General features: G+C 43.5%; 1 protein-coding gene across 2 annotated transcripts in view; it reads right to left on the reverse strand.

Annotated features, from left to right (window-relative positions):
• Positions 1–5,296: 5,296 nt before the first annotated feature.
• Positions 5,297–16,786, reverse strand: part of UBAP1 (ubiquitin associated protein 1) — a 41,334-nt gene continuing 29,844 nt past the window's right edge. Inside the window, exons 5-7 of one of the 2 annotated variants that reach the window (XM_044292616.1) lie at positions 14,541–14,741; positions 8,022–8,123; positions 5,297–6,888 (exon numbers count right to left, since the gene is read on the reverse strand). In XM_044292616.1, the coding sequence (XP_044148551.1) occupies positions 6,748–6,888; positions 8,022–8,123; positions 14,541–14,741 (444 nt within the window). In that variant the 3' untranslated portion in view covers positions 5,297–6,747. The remainder of the gene's footprint in view (positions 6,889–8,021; positions 8,124–14,540; positions 14,742–16,786) is intronic. The other variant, XM_044292617.1, reaches the window with a different exon arrangement.

The following is a 16,786-nucleotide window of genomic DNA, read 5'->3' on the forward strand; positions in this document are numbered from 1 at the left end:
ACCCGTGGATGCCGAGGAGGGATGTAACCCTGTTGAGACCACCCGAGGTTGTACTGTGAGCTACCCCTTGGCGGACCCGGTACCCGGTAGCAACGCCTGGGGGTGGGCAGAACAGGGCAAACAGAGCACCTGGGAGACGGGAACGGGCCATGGAAGATGAGGCCTAGTAGCGGGGAAGGCCGGGGAGAAGACTGTGGGGCCAGGGAGGAGAGAAAAAAACCAACCAAGGGGGAAGAGAAAGGTGGGGAAACAAGAATATAACCCCCCCACCAAGAAAAAAAGGGGGGGGGGGGTTGGCTTGGAGGAAGATGGAGGGTTCCCAGGACCCCCAGCTAAGGTGGATCCCACCCCCCTGGCCACAGGAGGGAACCTAACACTGGGGCAGGGACAGGGGAGTACTCACCATCCGATGTCTTCGGGCGCCGCAGGGTCACCCCTTCGGCAGACTCAACACGGGAACCGTGGGAATGCCGGCAAGCCACTGCGGATGCAGTCTGTAGGGACTAAAGTGGAATACGATGGAGCCCCAGCCTGCAGCAGGTATAACGGTGGAGATCACAGAGACCTGCAGAAGAGAGAAAAAAATAAACAGCAGGACCTGCAAAAAAAGCAGGACAGGTCTGCCTCCTACGGACACTAGACTAAAACTGAATAGCCTTGTGCTTGTGAAGAGGGTATACCCCACCTGGGAGGAGCCAACACTTTTTGTGTCTAGTGCCTCCTAGTGGTAGTTGCACATATACCCATGGTGCTGTCCCCCCCAATGCCATGCACGAGAAAAAACATGTTCCTATTAAAAGTACACAGAGGAAACCCATGAAAAACATACCTTTGTCGCTTAACATATGGTGGTACAGGATTATAAGTTGAGATTCCCCATTTAGACACACCTCCTTAACCGCTCCAGGACTGCATAACGCACGGATGCGTCCTGGAGGCGGTCGATTCATTCCTCCTGGACGCATCCGTGCGTCATCTCGCGAGAGGCGAGATTTCCTGTGAACACGCGCACCCAGGCGCGCACGTTCACAGGATTGGCCGGTAAGAGACTGGATCTACAGCCTGCCAGCGGCGATCGTTCGCTGGCAGGCTGTAGATTCGCTGTTTTGATAACAGCGTCTAATATACCTGCTGCCTGGTCCTCTGGTGGTCCCTTTTGCTTGGATCGACCACCAGAGGACACAAGTAGCTCTGTAAAGTAGCACCAACCACCAGTACACTACACTACACCCCCGTCACTTATTAACCCCTCATGAACCCCTGATCACCTCATATAGACCCCCTGATCACCCCCCTGTCATTGATCACCCCCCTGTAAGGCTCCATTCAGATGTCCGTATGCGTTTTACGGATCCACGCATCCATGGATCGGATCCGCAAAACACATATGGACGTCTGAACGGAGCCTTACAGGGGGGTGATCAATGACATATAGCCCATATAGACTTCCTGATCACCCCCCTGTCATTGATCACCCCCCTGTAAGGCTGGCTCCATTCATAAGTCCGTATGTGTTTTGCGGATCCACGGATCGGATCCGCAAAACACATACGGACGTCTGAATGGAGCCTTACAGGGGGGTAATCAATGACCGAGGGTGATCACCCCATATAGACTCCCTGATCACACCCCTGTCATTGATCACCCCCCTGTAAGGCTCCATTCAGAATTTTTTTTGGCACAAGTTAGCGGAAATTTTTATTTATTTTTTTCTTACAAAGTCTCATATTCCACTAACTTGTGTCAAAAAATAAAATCTCACATGAACTCGCCATACCCCTCACGGAATCCAAATGCGTAAATTTTTTTAGACATTTATATTCCAGACTTCTCACGCATTTGGGCCCCTAAAATGCCAGGGCAGTATAAATACCCCACATGTGACCCCATTTCGGAAAGAAGACACCCCAAGGTATTCCGTGAGGGGCATATTGAGTCTATGAAAGATTTACATTTTTGTCCCAAGTTAGCGGAAAGGGAGACTTTGTGAGAGGAAAATAAATAAATAAATAAATAAATAAATAAATCAATTTCCGCTAACTTGTGCCAAAAAAAAATAAAAAAATTCTATGAACTCGCCATGCCCCTCTTGAATACCTTGGGGTGTCTTTTTTCCAAAATGGGGTCACATGTGGGGTATTTATACTGCCCTGGCTTTTTAGGGGCCCTAAAGCGTGAGAAGAAGTCTGGGATCCAAATGTCTAAAAATGCCCTCCTAAAAGGAATTTGGGCCCCTTTGCGCATCTAGGCTGCAAAAAAGTCACACATGTGGTATCGCCGTACTCAGGAGAAGTTGGGGAATGTGTTTTTGGGTGTCACTTTACATATACCTATGCTGGGTGAGAAATATCTTGGTCAAATGCCAACTTTGTATAAAAAAAAATAATGGGAAAAGATGTCTTTTGCCGAGATATTTCTCTCACCCAGCATGGGTATATGTAAAATGACACCCCAAAACATTCCCCAACTTCCCCTGAGTACAGCGATACCAGATGTGTGACACTTTTGCAGCCTAGGTGGGCAAAGGGGCCCACATTCCAAAGAGCACTTTTCGGATTTCACAGGGCATTTTTTACAGATTTTGATTTCAAACTACTTTGCACGCATTTGGGTCCCTAAAATGCCAGGGCAGTATAACTACCCCACAAGTGACCCCATTTTGGAAAGAAGACACCCCAAGGTATTCCGTGAGGCGCATGGCGAGTTCCTAGAATTTAGTTTTTGTCACAAGTTAGCGGAAAATGATGATTTTTATTTATTTATTTTCTTACAAAGTCTCATATTCCACTAACTTGTGACAAAAAATAAAAACTTCCATGAACTCACTATGCCCATCACGAAATACCTTGGGGTGTCTTCTTTCTAAAATGGGGTCACTTGTGGGGTAGTTATACTGCCCTGGCATTTTAGGGGCCCAAATGCGTGCAAAGTAGTTTGAAATCAAAATCTGTAAAAAATGGCCGGTGAAATCCGAAAGGTGCTCTTTGGAACGTGGGCCCCTTTGCTCACCTATGCTGCAAAAAAAAAAAAAAAAGTGTCACACATGTGGTATCGCCGTACTCAGGAGAAGTTGGGGAATGTGTTTTGGGGTGTCATTTTACATATACCCATGCTGGGTGAGAGAAATATCTCTGCAAAAGACAACTTTTCCCATTTTTTTTATACAAAGTTGGTATTTGACCAACATATTTCTCTCACCCAGCATGGGTATATGTAAAATGACACCCCAAAACACATTCTCCAACTTCTCCTGAGTACGGCGATACCACATGTGTGACACTTTTTTGCAGCCTAGGTGGGCAAAGGGGCCCACATTCCAAAGAGCACCTTTCGGATTTCACCGGCCATTTTTTTACAGATTTTGATTTCAAACTACTTTGCACGCATTTGGGACCCTAAAATGCCAGGGCAGTATAACTACCCCACAAGTGACCCCATTTTGGAAAGAAAACACCAAGGTATTTCATGATGGGCATAGTGAGTTCATGGAAGTTTTTATTTTTTGTCCCAAGTTAGTGGAATATGAGACTTTGTAAGGAAAAAAAAGATTCATCATTTTCCGCTAACTTGTGAAAAAATAAAAAGTTCTATGAACTTAATATGCCCATCAGCGAATACCTTAGGGTGTCTACTTTCCGAAATGGGGTTATTTGTGGGGTTTTTCTACTGTCTGGGCATTGTAGAACCTCAGGAAACATGACAGGTGCTCAGAAAGTCAGAGCTGCTTCAAAAAGCGGAAATTCACATTTTTGTACCATAGTTTGTAAATGCTATAACTTTTACCCTAACCATTTTTTTTTTTACCCAAACATTTTTTTTTTTTTTATCAAAGACATGTAGAACAATAAATTTAGCAAAAAATTTATATATGGATGTGGTTTTTTTAAAAAAAATTTACAACTGAAGAATGACTTTTTTTGCAAAAATTTCATAAAATTTTGATTAATAACAAAAAAAGTAAAAATGTCAGCAACAATAAAATACCACCAAATGAAAGCTCTATTAGTGAGAAGAAAAGGAGGTAAAATTTATTTGGGTGGTAAGTTGCATGACCGAGCAATAAACAGTGAAAGTAGTGTAGTGCAGAAGTGTTAAAAGTGGTCTGGTCATTAAGGGTGTTTCAGCTAGGGGGGCTGAAGTGGTTAAAGGGCTTCTGTCACCCCCCAAAACTCATTTATCATTTTTGGGCATATTAAAATCCTTATTGTACGACTATTCCCTATATAGGGCTCTTACCTTGTTCTGTGGCTTCGTTTCATTAAAAATAGAGCTTTTAAAATATGCAAATTACTTCACTACGAGCAAGTAGGGCGTCTACTTGCTGGTAGCCGCTGCATCCTCCTTTAAAAAAAAAAAAAAAAACCTCCTCCAGTTGATTGACAGGGCCAGCGAGGGCTCTCCTCGGCTGGCCCTGTCTGCTATTCAAATCCCGCGCCTGCGCCTTACGGGTCTTCATTCGGCGCAGGCGCTCTGAGAGAAGGACGCTCGCTTCCTCAGCACTTCCTCAGTGCGCCTGCGCCGATGACGTCTTCTCTTTCGGGTTTAGAGGTGACGTCATCGGCACACTGAGGGAGTGCTGATGGAGAGTGTCCTTCTCTCAGAGCGCCTGCGCCGAATGAAGACACGTAAGGCGCAGGCGCGGGATTTGAAATGCTGACAGGGCCAGCCGAGGAGGAGAGCACTCGCTGGCTCTGTCAATCAACTGGAGGAGGGGGCGTTTTTTTTAAAAGGAGGATGCAGCGGCTACCAGCAAGTAGACGCCCTACTTGATGGTAGTGAAGTAATTTGCATATTTTAAAAGCTTGATTTTTAATGAAACGAAGCCACAGAACAAGGTAAGAGCCCTATATAGGGAATAGTCTTACAATAAGAATTTTAATATGCCCAAAAATGAAAAATTTGTTTTGGGGGGTGACAGAAGCCCTTTAAAAATGACTTTCCACTTCATTGTCATCTGCTGGAAGCAGCTGACAGGATAGAAGATAAGCAAGTAGTCATCTAAAGCTCTAAGCATCCGCCCCAATGGTCCTGTCCACCTGTATGAATGGAACAGCAGGTCGGATGTGCCTGCTGCCACTCCATTTATTCTCTATAGGACTTCTGGAGATAGCTGGGTACAGCATTTGGTTATCTCAGGCAGTCCCATAGAAAATGAATGGAGCAGCAGCACGCATGCTTGACCTGCCGCGCCATTCTCACGATTGATGGGGTCCCAGACTGTTACCTCCCGTCTTGGGGATAGGGAATAAGTTAACCTTGTGACAAAGCCAAGGAAAATGAAGCAGTCAACAAAATGTTTGTTCTTTTAGAGTTTTATTAGTACCTCTGTAGGGAGAAAGAAAATATTTAGCAAATTACTTATATATTCATCAAGACTTAAGATTTACATGTTCTCGTTTTGATCTTAAACAATGTACAACATAATACACTTTGTACTATCAAAAGATGATTTGAAATACTAGATATAATTCTGGGAAGGAACAGAAGCAAGGAGAACAAAGTGCTTAAAGAAAGTTGCCTCACGTGGACAGGTCGTGCCACTTTGCGCCTTGGTTTAGCTGCTGCTGAGCTGCAGGGACCCTCATTCCTCCAGCTGATCAATGAAAATCTAAGGCGAAGCTTGCCATAAAGCAACAGTTACCAACCAGCGGCAAAAGCACAACTTCAATCAGGCCTTCCGCCACTGGCGGTCAAAGGATGGAGAGTTGTAGTTTTGCCACAGCATTGTGGGAAAGTCTGTGGCAACTGTTCATCCTACCTCCAAGTGCGTCCGCTGAGGTTGGTCTTCTCCTTTACTTTCACTTACGATCATTTATCCCCATTTTGCAATCCTGTGAACTGATCATGATACTTGCCTAGGGACAGCTCGAACAATCCATCACGTTCAGTCAATTTTTCTGTTTCTCCAGCAAGTGGTAACATCAAGAAACCACATCAACCAAAATTGTAAATTTCGGTCCAAAAAATAAAATAAAAAAATTTTCATTGATAGATTGCAAACGCCTTCCCTGCACAGCTCAACAGCTGCTAGAACCACAAAAGGTTTCAACCTGTTTTAAGTCAACAGCTTCCAAAAGGAGTCCCTCAGGAGGAAGGGGTAAAGTGAACAAGGTCTTTTGATGCACAGATAAAGCTTTGAAAACTCAATAACTTATAGCATATAATTAAACAATCCCGAGAAGTAATCACAGCTTTACCCGCGCTAAACTGTAACCACCATCAAGCAGCCGCCAGAATCAGGGGCCGATCCTGTGGAGGACAGAGTAAAATGCAGACTAACCCTGTTCACTCTATGCTCCTTTGAGTATTTTATTGACCAGTGTAGCACTAAATAACTGAAAAGAAAAAAAGAATTGCACTAATGTTTGCGGTATCAGGGTACAACAGTCCATATTCCAGTATAAGCATCAGCAGCTTCACACATCAATTCTTCTCAGTTCCCATTTACAATGCAAAGCAACAAATACTAAATTCAGCTCCCCCACTGTCGTGCACATAATGGTTCAGAAACCTGCTCGTTCCATCGAAGGGGGTAAAGGTTTGGATGTGAAAGGGCACTTCTTACAATATTCCTGTAGCTGGCGTTTTTGTGAAAAGGGAAAAACAGAGTAGAACACGTGACATGGCGGGACGCAGCAGGTTTGGCCGTATTCTCTCTGCGCTCCTCTGAACGGAAAGCTTGTCATAGGATTCTCCTATCCAAACATTCATTAAGAGCCTATTGTGATGGGGGGGGAGGGGGGGTGTTCAGCTAGGTCCGGCACGTGCCATTAGCTCTTCCAGCGCCTTGTCCTGATCGTTGTTATGAAGTAACAAAACTTCCTTTATCTCTTTCTGTTCAAACCCCATTTCTTTAAACTTGCTCATCAACTGAAGAAACAACATTGTCTGGAGAGAAGAAAGCAGAAGACTAATATTAATATAAAACACTAATATGTCTTTTATACATTAGATATTATAGCAGTTATATTCTTGTACACAGGAGGCAGTATTATAGTAGTTATATTCTTGTACATAGAAGAAAATCCCTTTATTGTCCCTCAGTGGGGAAATTTTGGCATAATAGCAGCAAAATAAGAGTAATTAGAAAATTAAAGAGTAAAATACAAGAAAAACATAACAGAATTTACTTAAAAAATTCACTACTGAGTTTCTGGGAACAGTGGTGGTTATAAATCCTAACCGCTGCTGGGAGGAAGGACCTCCGATAACGTTCCTTCGTGCACCTAGGATGCAGCCATCTGTCACTGAAGGAGCTCTCCAGCTCCACAACAGCTTCGTGCATAGGGTGGGAGACATTGTCTAACAGTGATGTTAATTTTGCTAGAGTTCTTCTGTCACCCACCTCCTGCACTTGATCAAGGGGACAACCTAGGACAGAGCTGGCCTTCTTAATGAGCATATCTAATCTCTGTCTCTCAGCCAACGATAAGCTGCTCCCCCAACAAAACACACCATAGAATATGGCTGATGCCACCACTGAGTCAAAGAAGGTCTTTAGGAGTGTCCCCTGCACTCAAAAGGACCTCAGTCTCCTCAGTCTGCTCTGACCCTTTTTGAAAACAGCAGTGTTATGGCTCCAGTCCAGTTTGTTGTTCAGGTGAACACCCAGGCACTTATAAGAGTCCACCACCTCAATGTCCGTTCACTGTATGTTCACCGGAACCAAAGCAGAGGGCCTGTGTCTGCGGAAATCCACCAGCTCCTTGTTTTTGCCCGCGTTGATCTAGAGCTGGTTCCGCTGACACCAGTCCTCAAAATCCTGGGTCCCCTGTCTGTACTCTGAGTCGTCCTCTCCTGTGATAAGGCTGACTATGGCAGAGTATTATAGTAGTTATATTCTTGTACATAGGAGGCAGTATTATAGTAGTTATATTCTTGTACATAGGAGCAGTATTATAGTAGTTATATTTAAAGACAACTAAGCCCCAACCCCCCCCCCCCAAAGGTGGACCACCCCTTTAATAATAGTAAAGGCAAAGAGGATAAATGGACCATAGAGCCATACAATGTGTACATACCTTCTCCTCAGAGCACTGATACATCTCCAAAGCCTCATCCACCAGCAATGGATCAAAGCCCTTCTCACAAAGCTGGGAGTGAATGAACAAGTACTCCAGCACCTTGGTAAAGAGGAGATCATCGTCACCATAATCAATATAATTCCCATTTTGTGTGACACCTACTACAGTAACTTTGCACTCATGGCTGCACCTGACAAAGTATCACTTTTCATATCAATATGGAGCACAGGTAAAAGTAACATCGGATGGAATTTACCCAAAACAACTTATTCCTACTTAACAAGGACCTGTCACCATAAAATGCAGTGCAATCTGCAGGCAGCATATTTAGAGCAGGAGGAGCTGAGCAGAAGGATATATAGTTTTGTGGGAAAATATTCAGTTAAATTTGCAATTTATACATATAAATTTGTGATTTCTGACTTCAGTTATACACGGGGAGGTGTTAGTGCATGACAGTATTTACTGTTTGTGTGTGTATACAGACATAGCTGTCAGTCACTGATAGTTGTGCACGGGGAGGTGTTACCAGTGATTGATAGCATTCTCTGTGTAAGTGTGTATACAGACATAGCTGTCCGTCACTGATAGCTGTACACGGGGAGGTGTTATTGCGGTCCCCAAAGAACGGAACCACAACAGCCGTGTGCAAGAGGCCTAAGAGTGTGAGTGAGTGAAAATTATATATATAATATATAATATATATATATATATATATATATATATATATATATATATATATATATATATTTCTGTCAGTTACTGATAACACCTACTCTGAACAATAAAATTAGAAATAGCAGAGATTTAAATGAATAAATTACAAGTTTCACTGAATCTCTTCCCACAAAACTATATATCAATCTACTCCGCTCATCCTGCTCTATAACGTGCTGCCTGCAGACTACATTGCATTGTGTGGTGACAGCTCCTCTTTAACCCCTTAAGGACCGGGCTCATTTTCACCTTAAGGACCAGGCCATTTTTTGCAAATCTGACCAGTGTCACTATGTGTGAATAAAACACTGACTTATCCAGGCCATTACGAGATAGTTTTTTCGTCACATATTGTACTTCATGACACTGGTAAAATGGAGTAAAAAAAAAAAAAAAATAATTTTTATTTATACAAAAAATACCAAATGTAACAAAAATTTGGAAAAATGATCAAATTTCCAAGTTTCAATTTCTCTACTTCTATAATGCATAGTAATACCTCCAAAAATAGTTATTAAATTACATTCCCCATATGTCTACTTAATGTTTGGATCATTTTGGGAATGCCATTTTATTTTTTGGGGACGTTACAAGGCTTTAGAAGTTTAGAAGCAAATCTTGACATTTTTCAGAAATTTTCCAAAACCCACTTTTTAAGGACCAGTTCAGGTCTGAAGTCACTTTGTGAGGCTTACATAATAGAAACCACCCAAAAATGACCCCATTCTAGAAACTACACCCCTCAAGGTATTCAAAACTGATTTTACAAACTTTGTTAACCCTTTAGGTGTTCCACAAGAGTTATTGGCAAATTGAGATGAAATTTCAGAATTTAAATTTTTGGGCATATATCCCATTTTAATAAATTTTTTCCAGTAACAAAGCAAGGGTTAACAGCCAAACCAAACTCAATATTTATTGCCCTGATTCTGTAGTTTATAGAAACACCCCATATGTGGTTGTAAACTACTGTATGGGCACACGGCAGGGCACAGAAGGAAAGAAACACCATAAGGTTTCTGGAAGGCATATTTAGCTGGACTGGTTTATTTACACCATGTCCCATTTGAAGCCCCCCTGATGCACCCCTAGAGTAGAAAGTCCAAAAAAAGTGACCCCATTTTGGAAACTACAGGATAAGGTGGCAGTTTTGTTAGGACTATTTTTAGGGTACATATGATTTTTTGTTGCTCTATATTACATTTTTGTGAGGCAAGGTTACAAAAAAATTGAAATTCTGAACTTTCATCTCCATTTGTCAATAACTCTTGTGGAACACCTAAAGGGTTAACAAAGTTTGTAAAATCAGTTTTGAATACCTTGAAGGGTGTAGTTTCCAAAATTGGGTCACTTTTTGGGAGTTTCTACTCGGGGTGCATCAGGGGGCAGGGCTGTACATAAAAATCACTGGGCCCCATAGCAAAAATCTAAATTGGGCCCTCATTCCCCTTTAATAGCCCCTCCCACTACCCACTGCAGGCCTCTCCCTTTGTTCCATGAACTATGCTTGCTGCTGCGTTTTAAAATTTATGCCATCAGGGCCGGATTGGGATTACAAAAACAGCCCTGGCACACAAAAGAGCTATAATAGATGCAGTGCGTACAGATGTATGGTATATACAGCAGTGTACAGTTATGTAAGGTACGCGGTATAATATATGCAGTGTGTACAGGTATATAGTATATTCCCAAGTGTTCTGATATGTGAGGTACGGGGTATAATATATGCAGTGTGTACAGGTATATAGTAAATACAGCAGTGTATTGACAGCTCGTACCTCATATCAGTACACTGCTGTATATACTATATATCTGTACACACTGCATCTATTATACCTCATACCTTACATATCAGTGCACTGCGGTATATACTATATATCTGTACATATTGCATGTATAATACTGTCTGGTATCTGAACAGACGGATCCGCACCTATAATGCAAACGTTTGCATCCGTTCAGAACGGATCCGTCTGCATTAGACATCTTTTTCAGATCTAAGTTTTCACATCGTGAAAACTCAGATCCGACAGTATATCCTAACACAGAGGCGTTCCCATGGTGATGGGGACGCTTCAAGTTAGAATATACTAAGAACTGTGTACATGACTGCCCCCTGCTGCCTGGCAGCACCCGATCTCTTACAGGGGGCTGTGATCCGCACAATTAACCCCTCAGGTGCCGCGTATAATTTATTTTAGTTTTACAAAATATTATAATTTTTGGTAAAAAAAAATAATTTTGTTTTAGTGTCTCCAAAGTCTGAGATCCATATTATTTTTATTTTTTTTCCTGGGCGATCATCTGTGGCCAAATAGAATTGGGGTATGGGATTATAAATTCAGTACTCCATGGAAGTGTGATACTCCCTGAAGCAACCGTCAATGCAGAGGCCTGGATGATCGGGGCATGTGTCACACTGAGTGGTGGTGTCCTTCTGTATCCCCCTCCACACGCTGCACTTTTTTTGGGACCGTCCCTTCTTTCCAGTTCCCGAGGTACTCCGGCCTGCTCTTTCCTGTTAAGAAAAGATCAGGTCCTTGATGACTGCCTCATAGAACTGGAGGAATTTCCCTGTGTTGCCAGCGCTCCGGGACAGCACAAAAGAGTTTTACAAGGCAACCTGTACCAAGTAGACCGCAACTTTTTTGTACCATGCCCGGGTTTTGCCCATGGCGTTATATGGCTTAAGGACTTGATCAGATAGATCAACTCCTCCCATATACCGATTGTAGTCCACAATACAATCGGGCTTGAGGACCGTTGCCGCAGTACCTCGCACAGGGACAGGGGTGGTGCCGTAACCGTGAATTGTGGACAGTATAAGGACATCAGTCTTGGCCTTCGGACCAGCAACAGGTTTCCACTAGTAAGAGCACGAGTCTCACCCCTGGGGATAGGTACCTGGAGGGGGTGGGTAGGGAGGCCGCGTTGATTCTTCCGCACGGTCCCACAAGAGGACATAGATCTGGCGGCGAGGGACTGGAACAAGGGGATACTAGTATAAAATGTTATCCACGTACAGGTGGTAACCCTTATCTAGCAGTGGGTGCATAAGGTCCCACACAAGTTTACCGCTAACACCCAGAGTGGAGGGACATTCTGGGGGTTCAATACGGGAATCTCGCCCCTCGTACACACGTGCAGCACGAGGCCCCAAAACGTCCTCATCTTGGCTGCACTGACCGGAGTCCAGCCACCAGGCCTAGCCAAAAAGGAGCCCGGGTGCTGAGCAACGAACTGTTAGGCGAACAAGTTTGTTTGCTCCACCATCAGACTCACAAAGAGGTCACTGAAGAAAAAAAAAAAAAAAAAAAAAAAAAAAAGTCATATTCAGTGAAGCCCACTGTGGAAATCTGGATTCCTGGTTGGCCAACAAAGTCAGGAATCACGGGCTCAAAATCCTCTGGGGTACATCATACAAGTTCACCGGTAGGGGGGCTCAGGTGGACTTATCTGGTGGGCCGGTAAACTAGTACGAGCCCCAAGGCTGGGCCACAGGGTCCCTGGCATGGGGGTCCCCTGGCTCCGCCTTGGGGGCTCATCATCATCACTAGTTGATGAGGACATGGATGACAAGAGGAAAGTGGGGTCATTCTCGTCCTCACTGGGGCTCTCCGAGTCGGAAGCAAGCTGGGCGTATGCCTCCTCGGCCGAGAACGTCCGGCATGCCATAGGGGAGTGTGCATGTGTGTGTAAAACTTTAGTGTGCGTGTGTGTGGGGTGTTCACGTTCACTTATACATTGCCCTAACCCACTCTAAACCGAACAGAAAAAAATAAAAAAAAAATTTAAAAAAATTATGAAAGCCCCAAAAATGTAAAAAAAAATAAAAATAAGATTCAATATCGGTGATCAGCGGTGGGGTGTGCGATGCGCTAACAGTGGCCGGAACGCTAAGAGAAAAAAAACTAAAAAAAACTATCCCTCAGTCTCCCTGCCTAATCTAACCTGTCCCTAATAACTTGAGGTCCCAGATGGCACTATGGTGGCGCTGGGTTCAGAGATGGACGGACGGGCTCCTCTCTCCTGGCTCCACGGAAGCAGTGTGGAGGAGGAAAGGAGAGCTGTGGAAAGTTAACCCCCACCCATCCAGCCAATAGAATGCGATCCTGAGAGGTGATTTCACCGCCATCTCTCAGGATCTAAGGATGGTGATTGGTGGTGTATTATAAGCATCCTATTCCGGGTTATCGGGTCACCGGAGACCCGAATGACACGGAAACACAGCAAACCGCAGGTCTGAATGATCGGCATTGTCACAGAGTGCCTGCTGAATGATCGGAAATGCACAGGGCGTCTGGTGTACTGTTATATCTGTACTGCTGCATGTTACCCTCCCTCTAGGAATTTATCTCCATTAGGGTTCGTTCACATCACCATTTTGTTTTCTGTTCTTCTGATCTATCATAAGACCAGAAGAAAAAAAAAAAAAGGATCCTTTATTTTAAATATCAGCTGTGCTCATTTTGCATCCATTTTTTTTTTCAGTTCGGTCAGAGATCCCTTATTTTTAATGGGAGAAAAAGTCTTGCACGCAGAACTTATTCTCCCGTAAAAATTAACGGATCACGATTTGACAGCATTTAGTAGAACATGACAACTTTTCTGGACTCTATGGGGGATATTTATCAAAGCTTTTTCACCCTAAGGGTCTACTCACACGTCTGCAGTGTTTTGCAGATCAGCAAAACACCGGGCCGGCACCCCAATAGAAATGTCTATTCTTGTCCGCAGCTGCGGACAAGAATAGGACATATTCTATTTTTTTGCGGAGCCGTGGACTGGAAGTTTGGGGCCGCGGACTGGAAATGCACATGCGGACAGCACACTGTGCTGTCCGAATCTTTTCCATCCCCATTGAAAATTAATGGGTCCGCACCCGTTCGCATAATTGCAGAACGGATCTGGACCCAAAGTGCGGATGTGTGAATGAACCCTTATCCTCTAGGAAAGGTGGGGCTGTTGCGGTTACACCTAGAAGCACAGATCTCTCTGCAACTGCTGGACCCTCTGCACTTTTACTTTAGGAGAAGTCAGGGCCAGGCAGTGTAAATGTGATCGCACCTGGCTCTGTCAAAGTGGAGAGGGCGCGGCAGTTGCAGAGAGCAGAGCCTCTAGGTGTAATGGCAACACCCCTGTTGCTCCTAGAGGCTTATTTGCATATATTAAAACCTAATTTTTCTCAGCAATGCGGGCACATATGGACATGGGACCAACACAGATGCCTTCAGCTGCCAAGTGCACATGTAACAGGTCAGCCAGTGTCATAGGGACAAATCTGCTGATAGATGCCCTTCAAATGTTTGTGTGCATGTGAAATATATCTATACTTGTCATGTCTTTACTCTTTGAGGAGTACTTCATTTACCCATGATATGTGCAAACTCCCTAATAAATCTAAAACAGCCCTTCTAACTGGAGCACAATGAGGTTTTTCTGGAATATAATATGTGTGTGTAATATATATATATATATATATATATATATATATATATATATATATATATATATACATACATATATATATATATATATACATATATATATATACTCATATACCCATACCCGCCACATCACAAATTGCCCTCATAGAAATGGAGGAAATCCGTGTTGCAGCAACATGAACAGACATAGCTGTTGCTGCAATACTGGATGGCAGTAAAGGTAATTTCCTTGTACAAGTCATTCTGCCCATAATACTTCTGTTCCTACCAAGCTCTCTGCCAGGTTGGCACAGCAAGTGTGTTGTTACACAGGGTAATACCAGCACACAGCAAATACTACAAGTGCCCTCACCTGCTCCACGTTCTGTCCTTGCTTCTGCATGGCTCTCATCACGTGCTCATAGGAATACCCCATACTGACAATAGTCTCGGCACACTGCCGCTCGCTGCTCGACAGCACCTGGAGTAGCTCCTCGTACCCCGGGACACTGAGTCGCCTCATGTTAGTTACACTATTGGGCACTTTGGACACCGCAACCTGATGAGCGGATAACTGCAAACAGGAAAAGAAAGGAGGAAAATCTATTAAAAAAGGACAAATACATTTTCTGTTTCACCAATTATAGAAGCCCTTTTACACAGTCCGATAGAGCAGACAATGAATGAATGAATGAATGTTCAGAAGATCGTGCATCCCCTGCAGTAAAAATCACTGCTGTATGAGGATGAAGGATCATTAGTACGATTGTTCATTCCCATAAAAGTTCCTTGTCTGTTGGAAGCACATCCCTATGAACACAGGGCAAAGTGCTGCCAATGAACACCCGACAAAGATGAAAGGAAGAACCTTTATAAAAGCCAATTTATTGGGTATGGGCGTTAGTTCCCGACAATTGCCTAGATCCACCGCCCATGTAAAAGGCCTTAACAGGGTTGTTCTTCACCCAGGCAGCCCCTCTGAGATGAGCATCGCGCAGGTCACCGACACTAATGGACGGCCTCCGCCTAACAGTGTAAGTTTGTAAACAAAAAAGTTTACAAACTTACACTGTTAGGCGGAGGCCGTCCATTAGTGTCGGTGACGTCACCAGGAATACTGCTAGGTGGAAGCCTCCGCCTAGCCGAGACCCAGTACGTCACCGGATCTGCTGAAAAAGCTCTTGCCCTGCTCGATCCAGAGGGCTGCCTGGGTGAAGAAAGCATATGTCCGGGTTCAGCTCTGAACCCGGACAACCCCTTTAAGGGATAAAAAATAAAAATAAATATGGTTTATACTGACTGTCCTATCATTTTATTATGAAAATTATGAATCCTATACTGAGCCTAAATTACATCATCCAGAGCTGCATTCACTATTCTGCTGGGTTAATCCACATTCCAAACAGCTTAAAGGGTTTGTCTCACTTCAGCAAATAGCATTTATCATCAGGGTGGATAAAAATCAATGATAAAAAAAAAACTTAACTTAAATCAGATTTTTTAAAATTTTAAATCAAGATTTTTTTTAATTTTAAAATCAGATTTTTTTTTATTTTAAATCAGATTTTTTTTTATATAAAATGCTTTTTGGAGGAAAATATATTACCATCCAAAGGTTATTCCATCATGAAATAAAGATTCGTTTTTTAATTATGTAGAATAAGGCTGTACGTGGACTCCTATATTGTTGAATGGATTAGGCAGTGGCTGAGGGACAGACAACAGAGGGTTGTAGTCAATGGAGTATATTCAGACCACGGTCTTGTTACCAGTGGGGTACCTCAGGGATCTGTTCTGGGACCCATATTGTTTAATATCTTTATCAGCGAAATTGCAGAAGGCCTCAATGGTAAGATGTCTTTTTGCTGATGACACAAAGATTTGTAACAGGGTTGATGTTCCTGGAGGGATACACCAAATGGTAAAGGATTTAGGAAAACTAGAGGAATGGTCAAAAATCTGGCAACTAACATTTTATGTTGTTAAGTGCAAGAAAATGCACCTGGGACGTAAAAACCCAAGAGCAGAATATAAAATCAGTGATACAGTCCTAACCTCAGTATCTGAGGAAAGGGATTTAGGGGTCATTATTTCAGAAGACTTAAAGGTAGGCAGACAATGTCATAGAGCAGCAGGAAATGCTAGCAGAATGCTTGGGTGTATAGGGAGAGGCATTACCAGTAGAAAGAGGCAGGTGCTCATGCCGCTCTACAGAGCCCTAGTGAGACCTCATTTGGAGTATTGTGCTCAGTACTGGAGACTAGTGATGAGCGAACTTCTGTTTTAAGTTTGGCGTCTAAAGTTCGGCTTCCGGTTAGCGGAGAATCCCGATATGGTTCCCGATATGGATTCCGACTTCCGTTGTGGTCCGTGGTAGCGGAATCAATAATGGCCGATTATTGATTCCGCTACCACGGACCACAACGGAAGTCGGAATCCATATCGGGAACCATATCGGGATTCTCCGCTAACCGGAAGCCGAACTTTAGACGCCGAACTTAAAACAGAAGTTCGCTCATCACTACTGGAGACCATATCTCCAGAAGGATATTGATACTTTGGAGAGAGTTCAGAGAAGAGCTACTAAACTAGTACATGGATTGCAGGATAAAACTTACC

This window comes from Bufo gargarizans, chromosome 1, assembly GCF_014858855.1.
Source record: "Bufo gargarizans isolate SCDJY-AF-19 chromosome 1, ASM1485885v1, whole genome shotgun sequence".
NCBI classification, from domain to species: domain Eukaryota; kingdom Metazoa; phylum Chordata; class Amphibia; order Anura; family Bufonidae; genus Bufo; species Bufo gargarizans.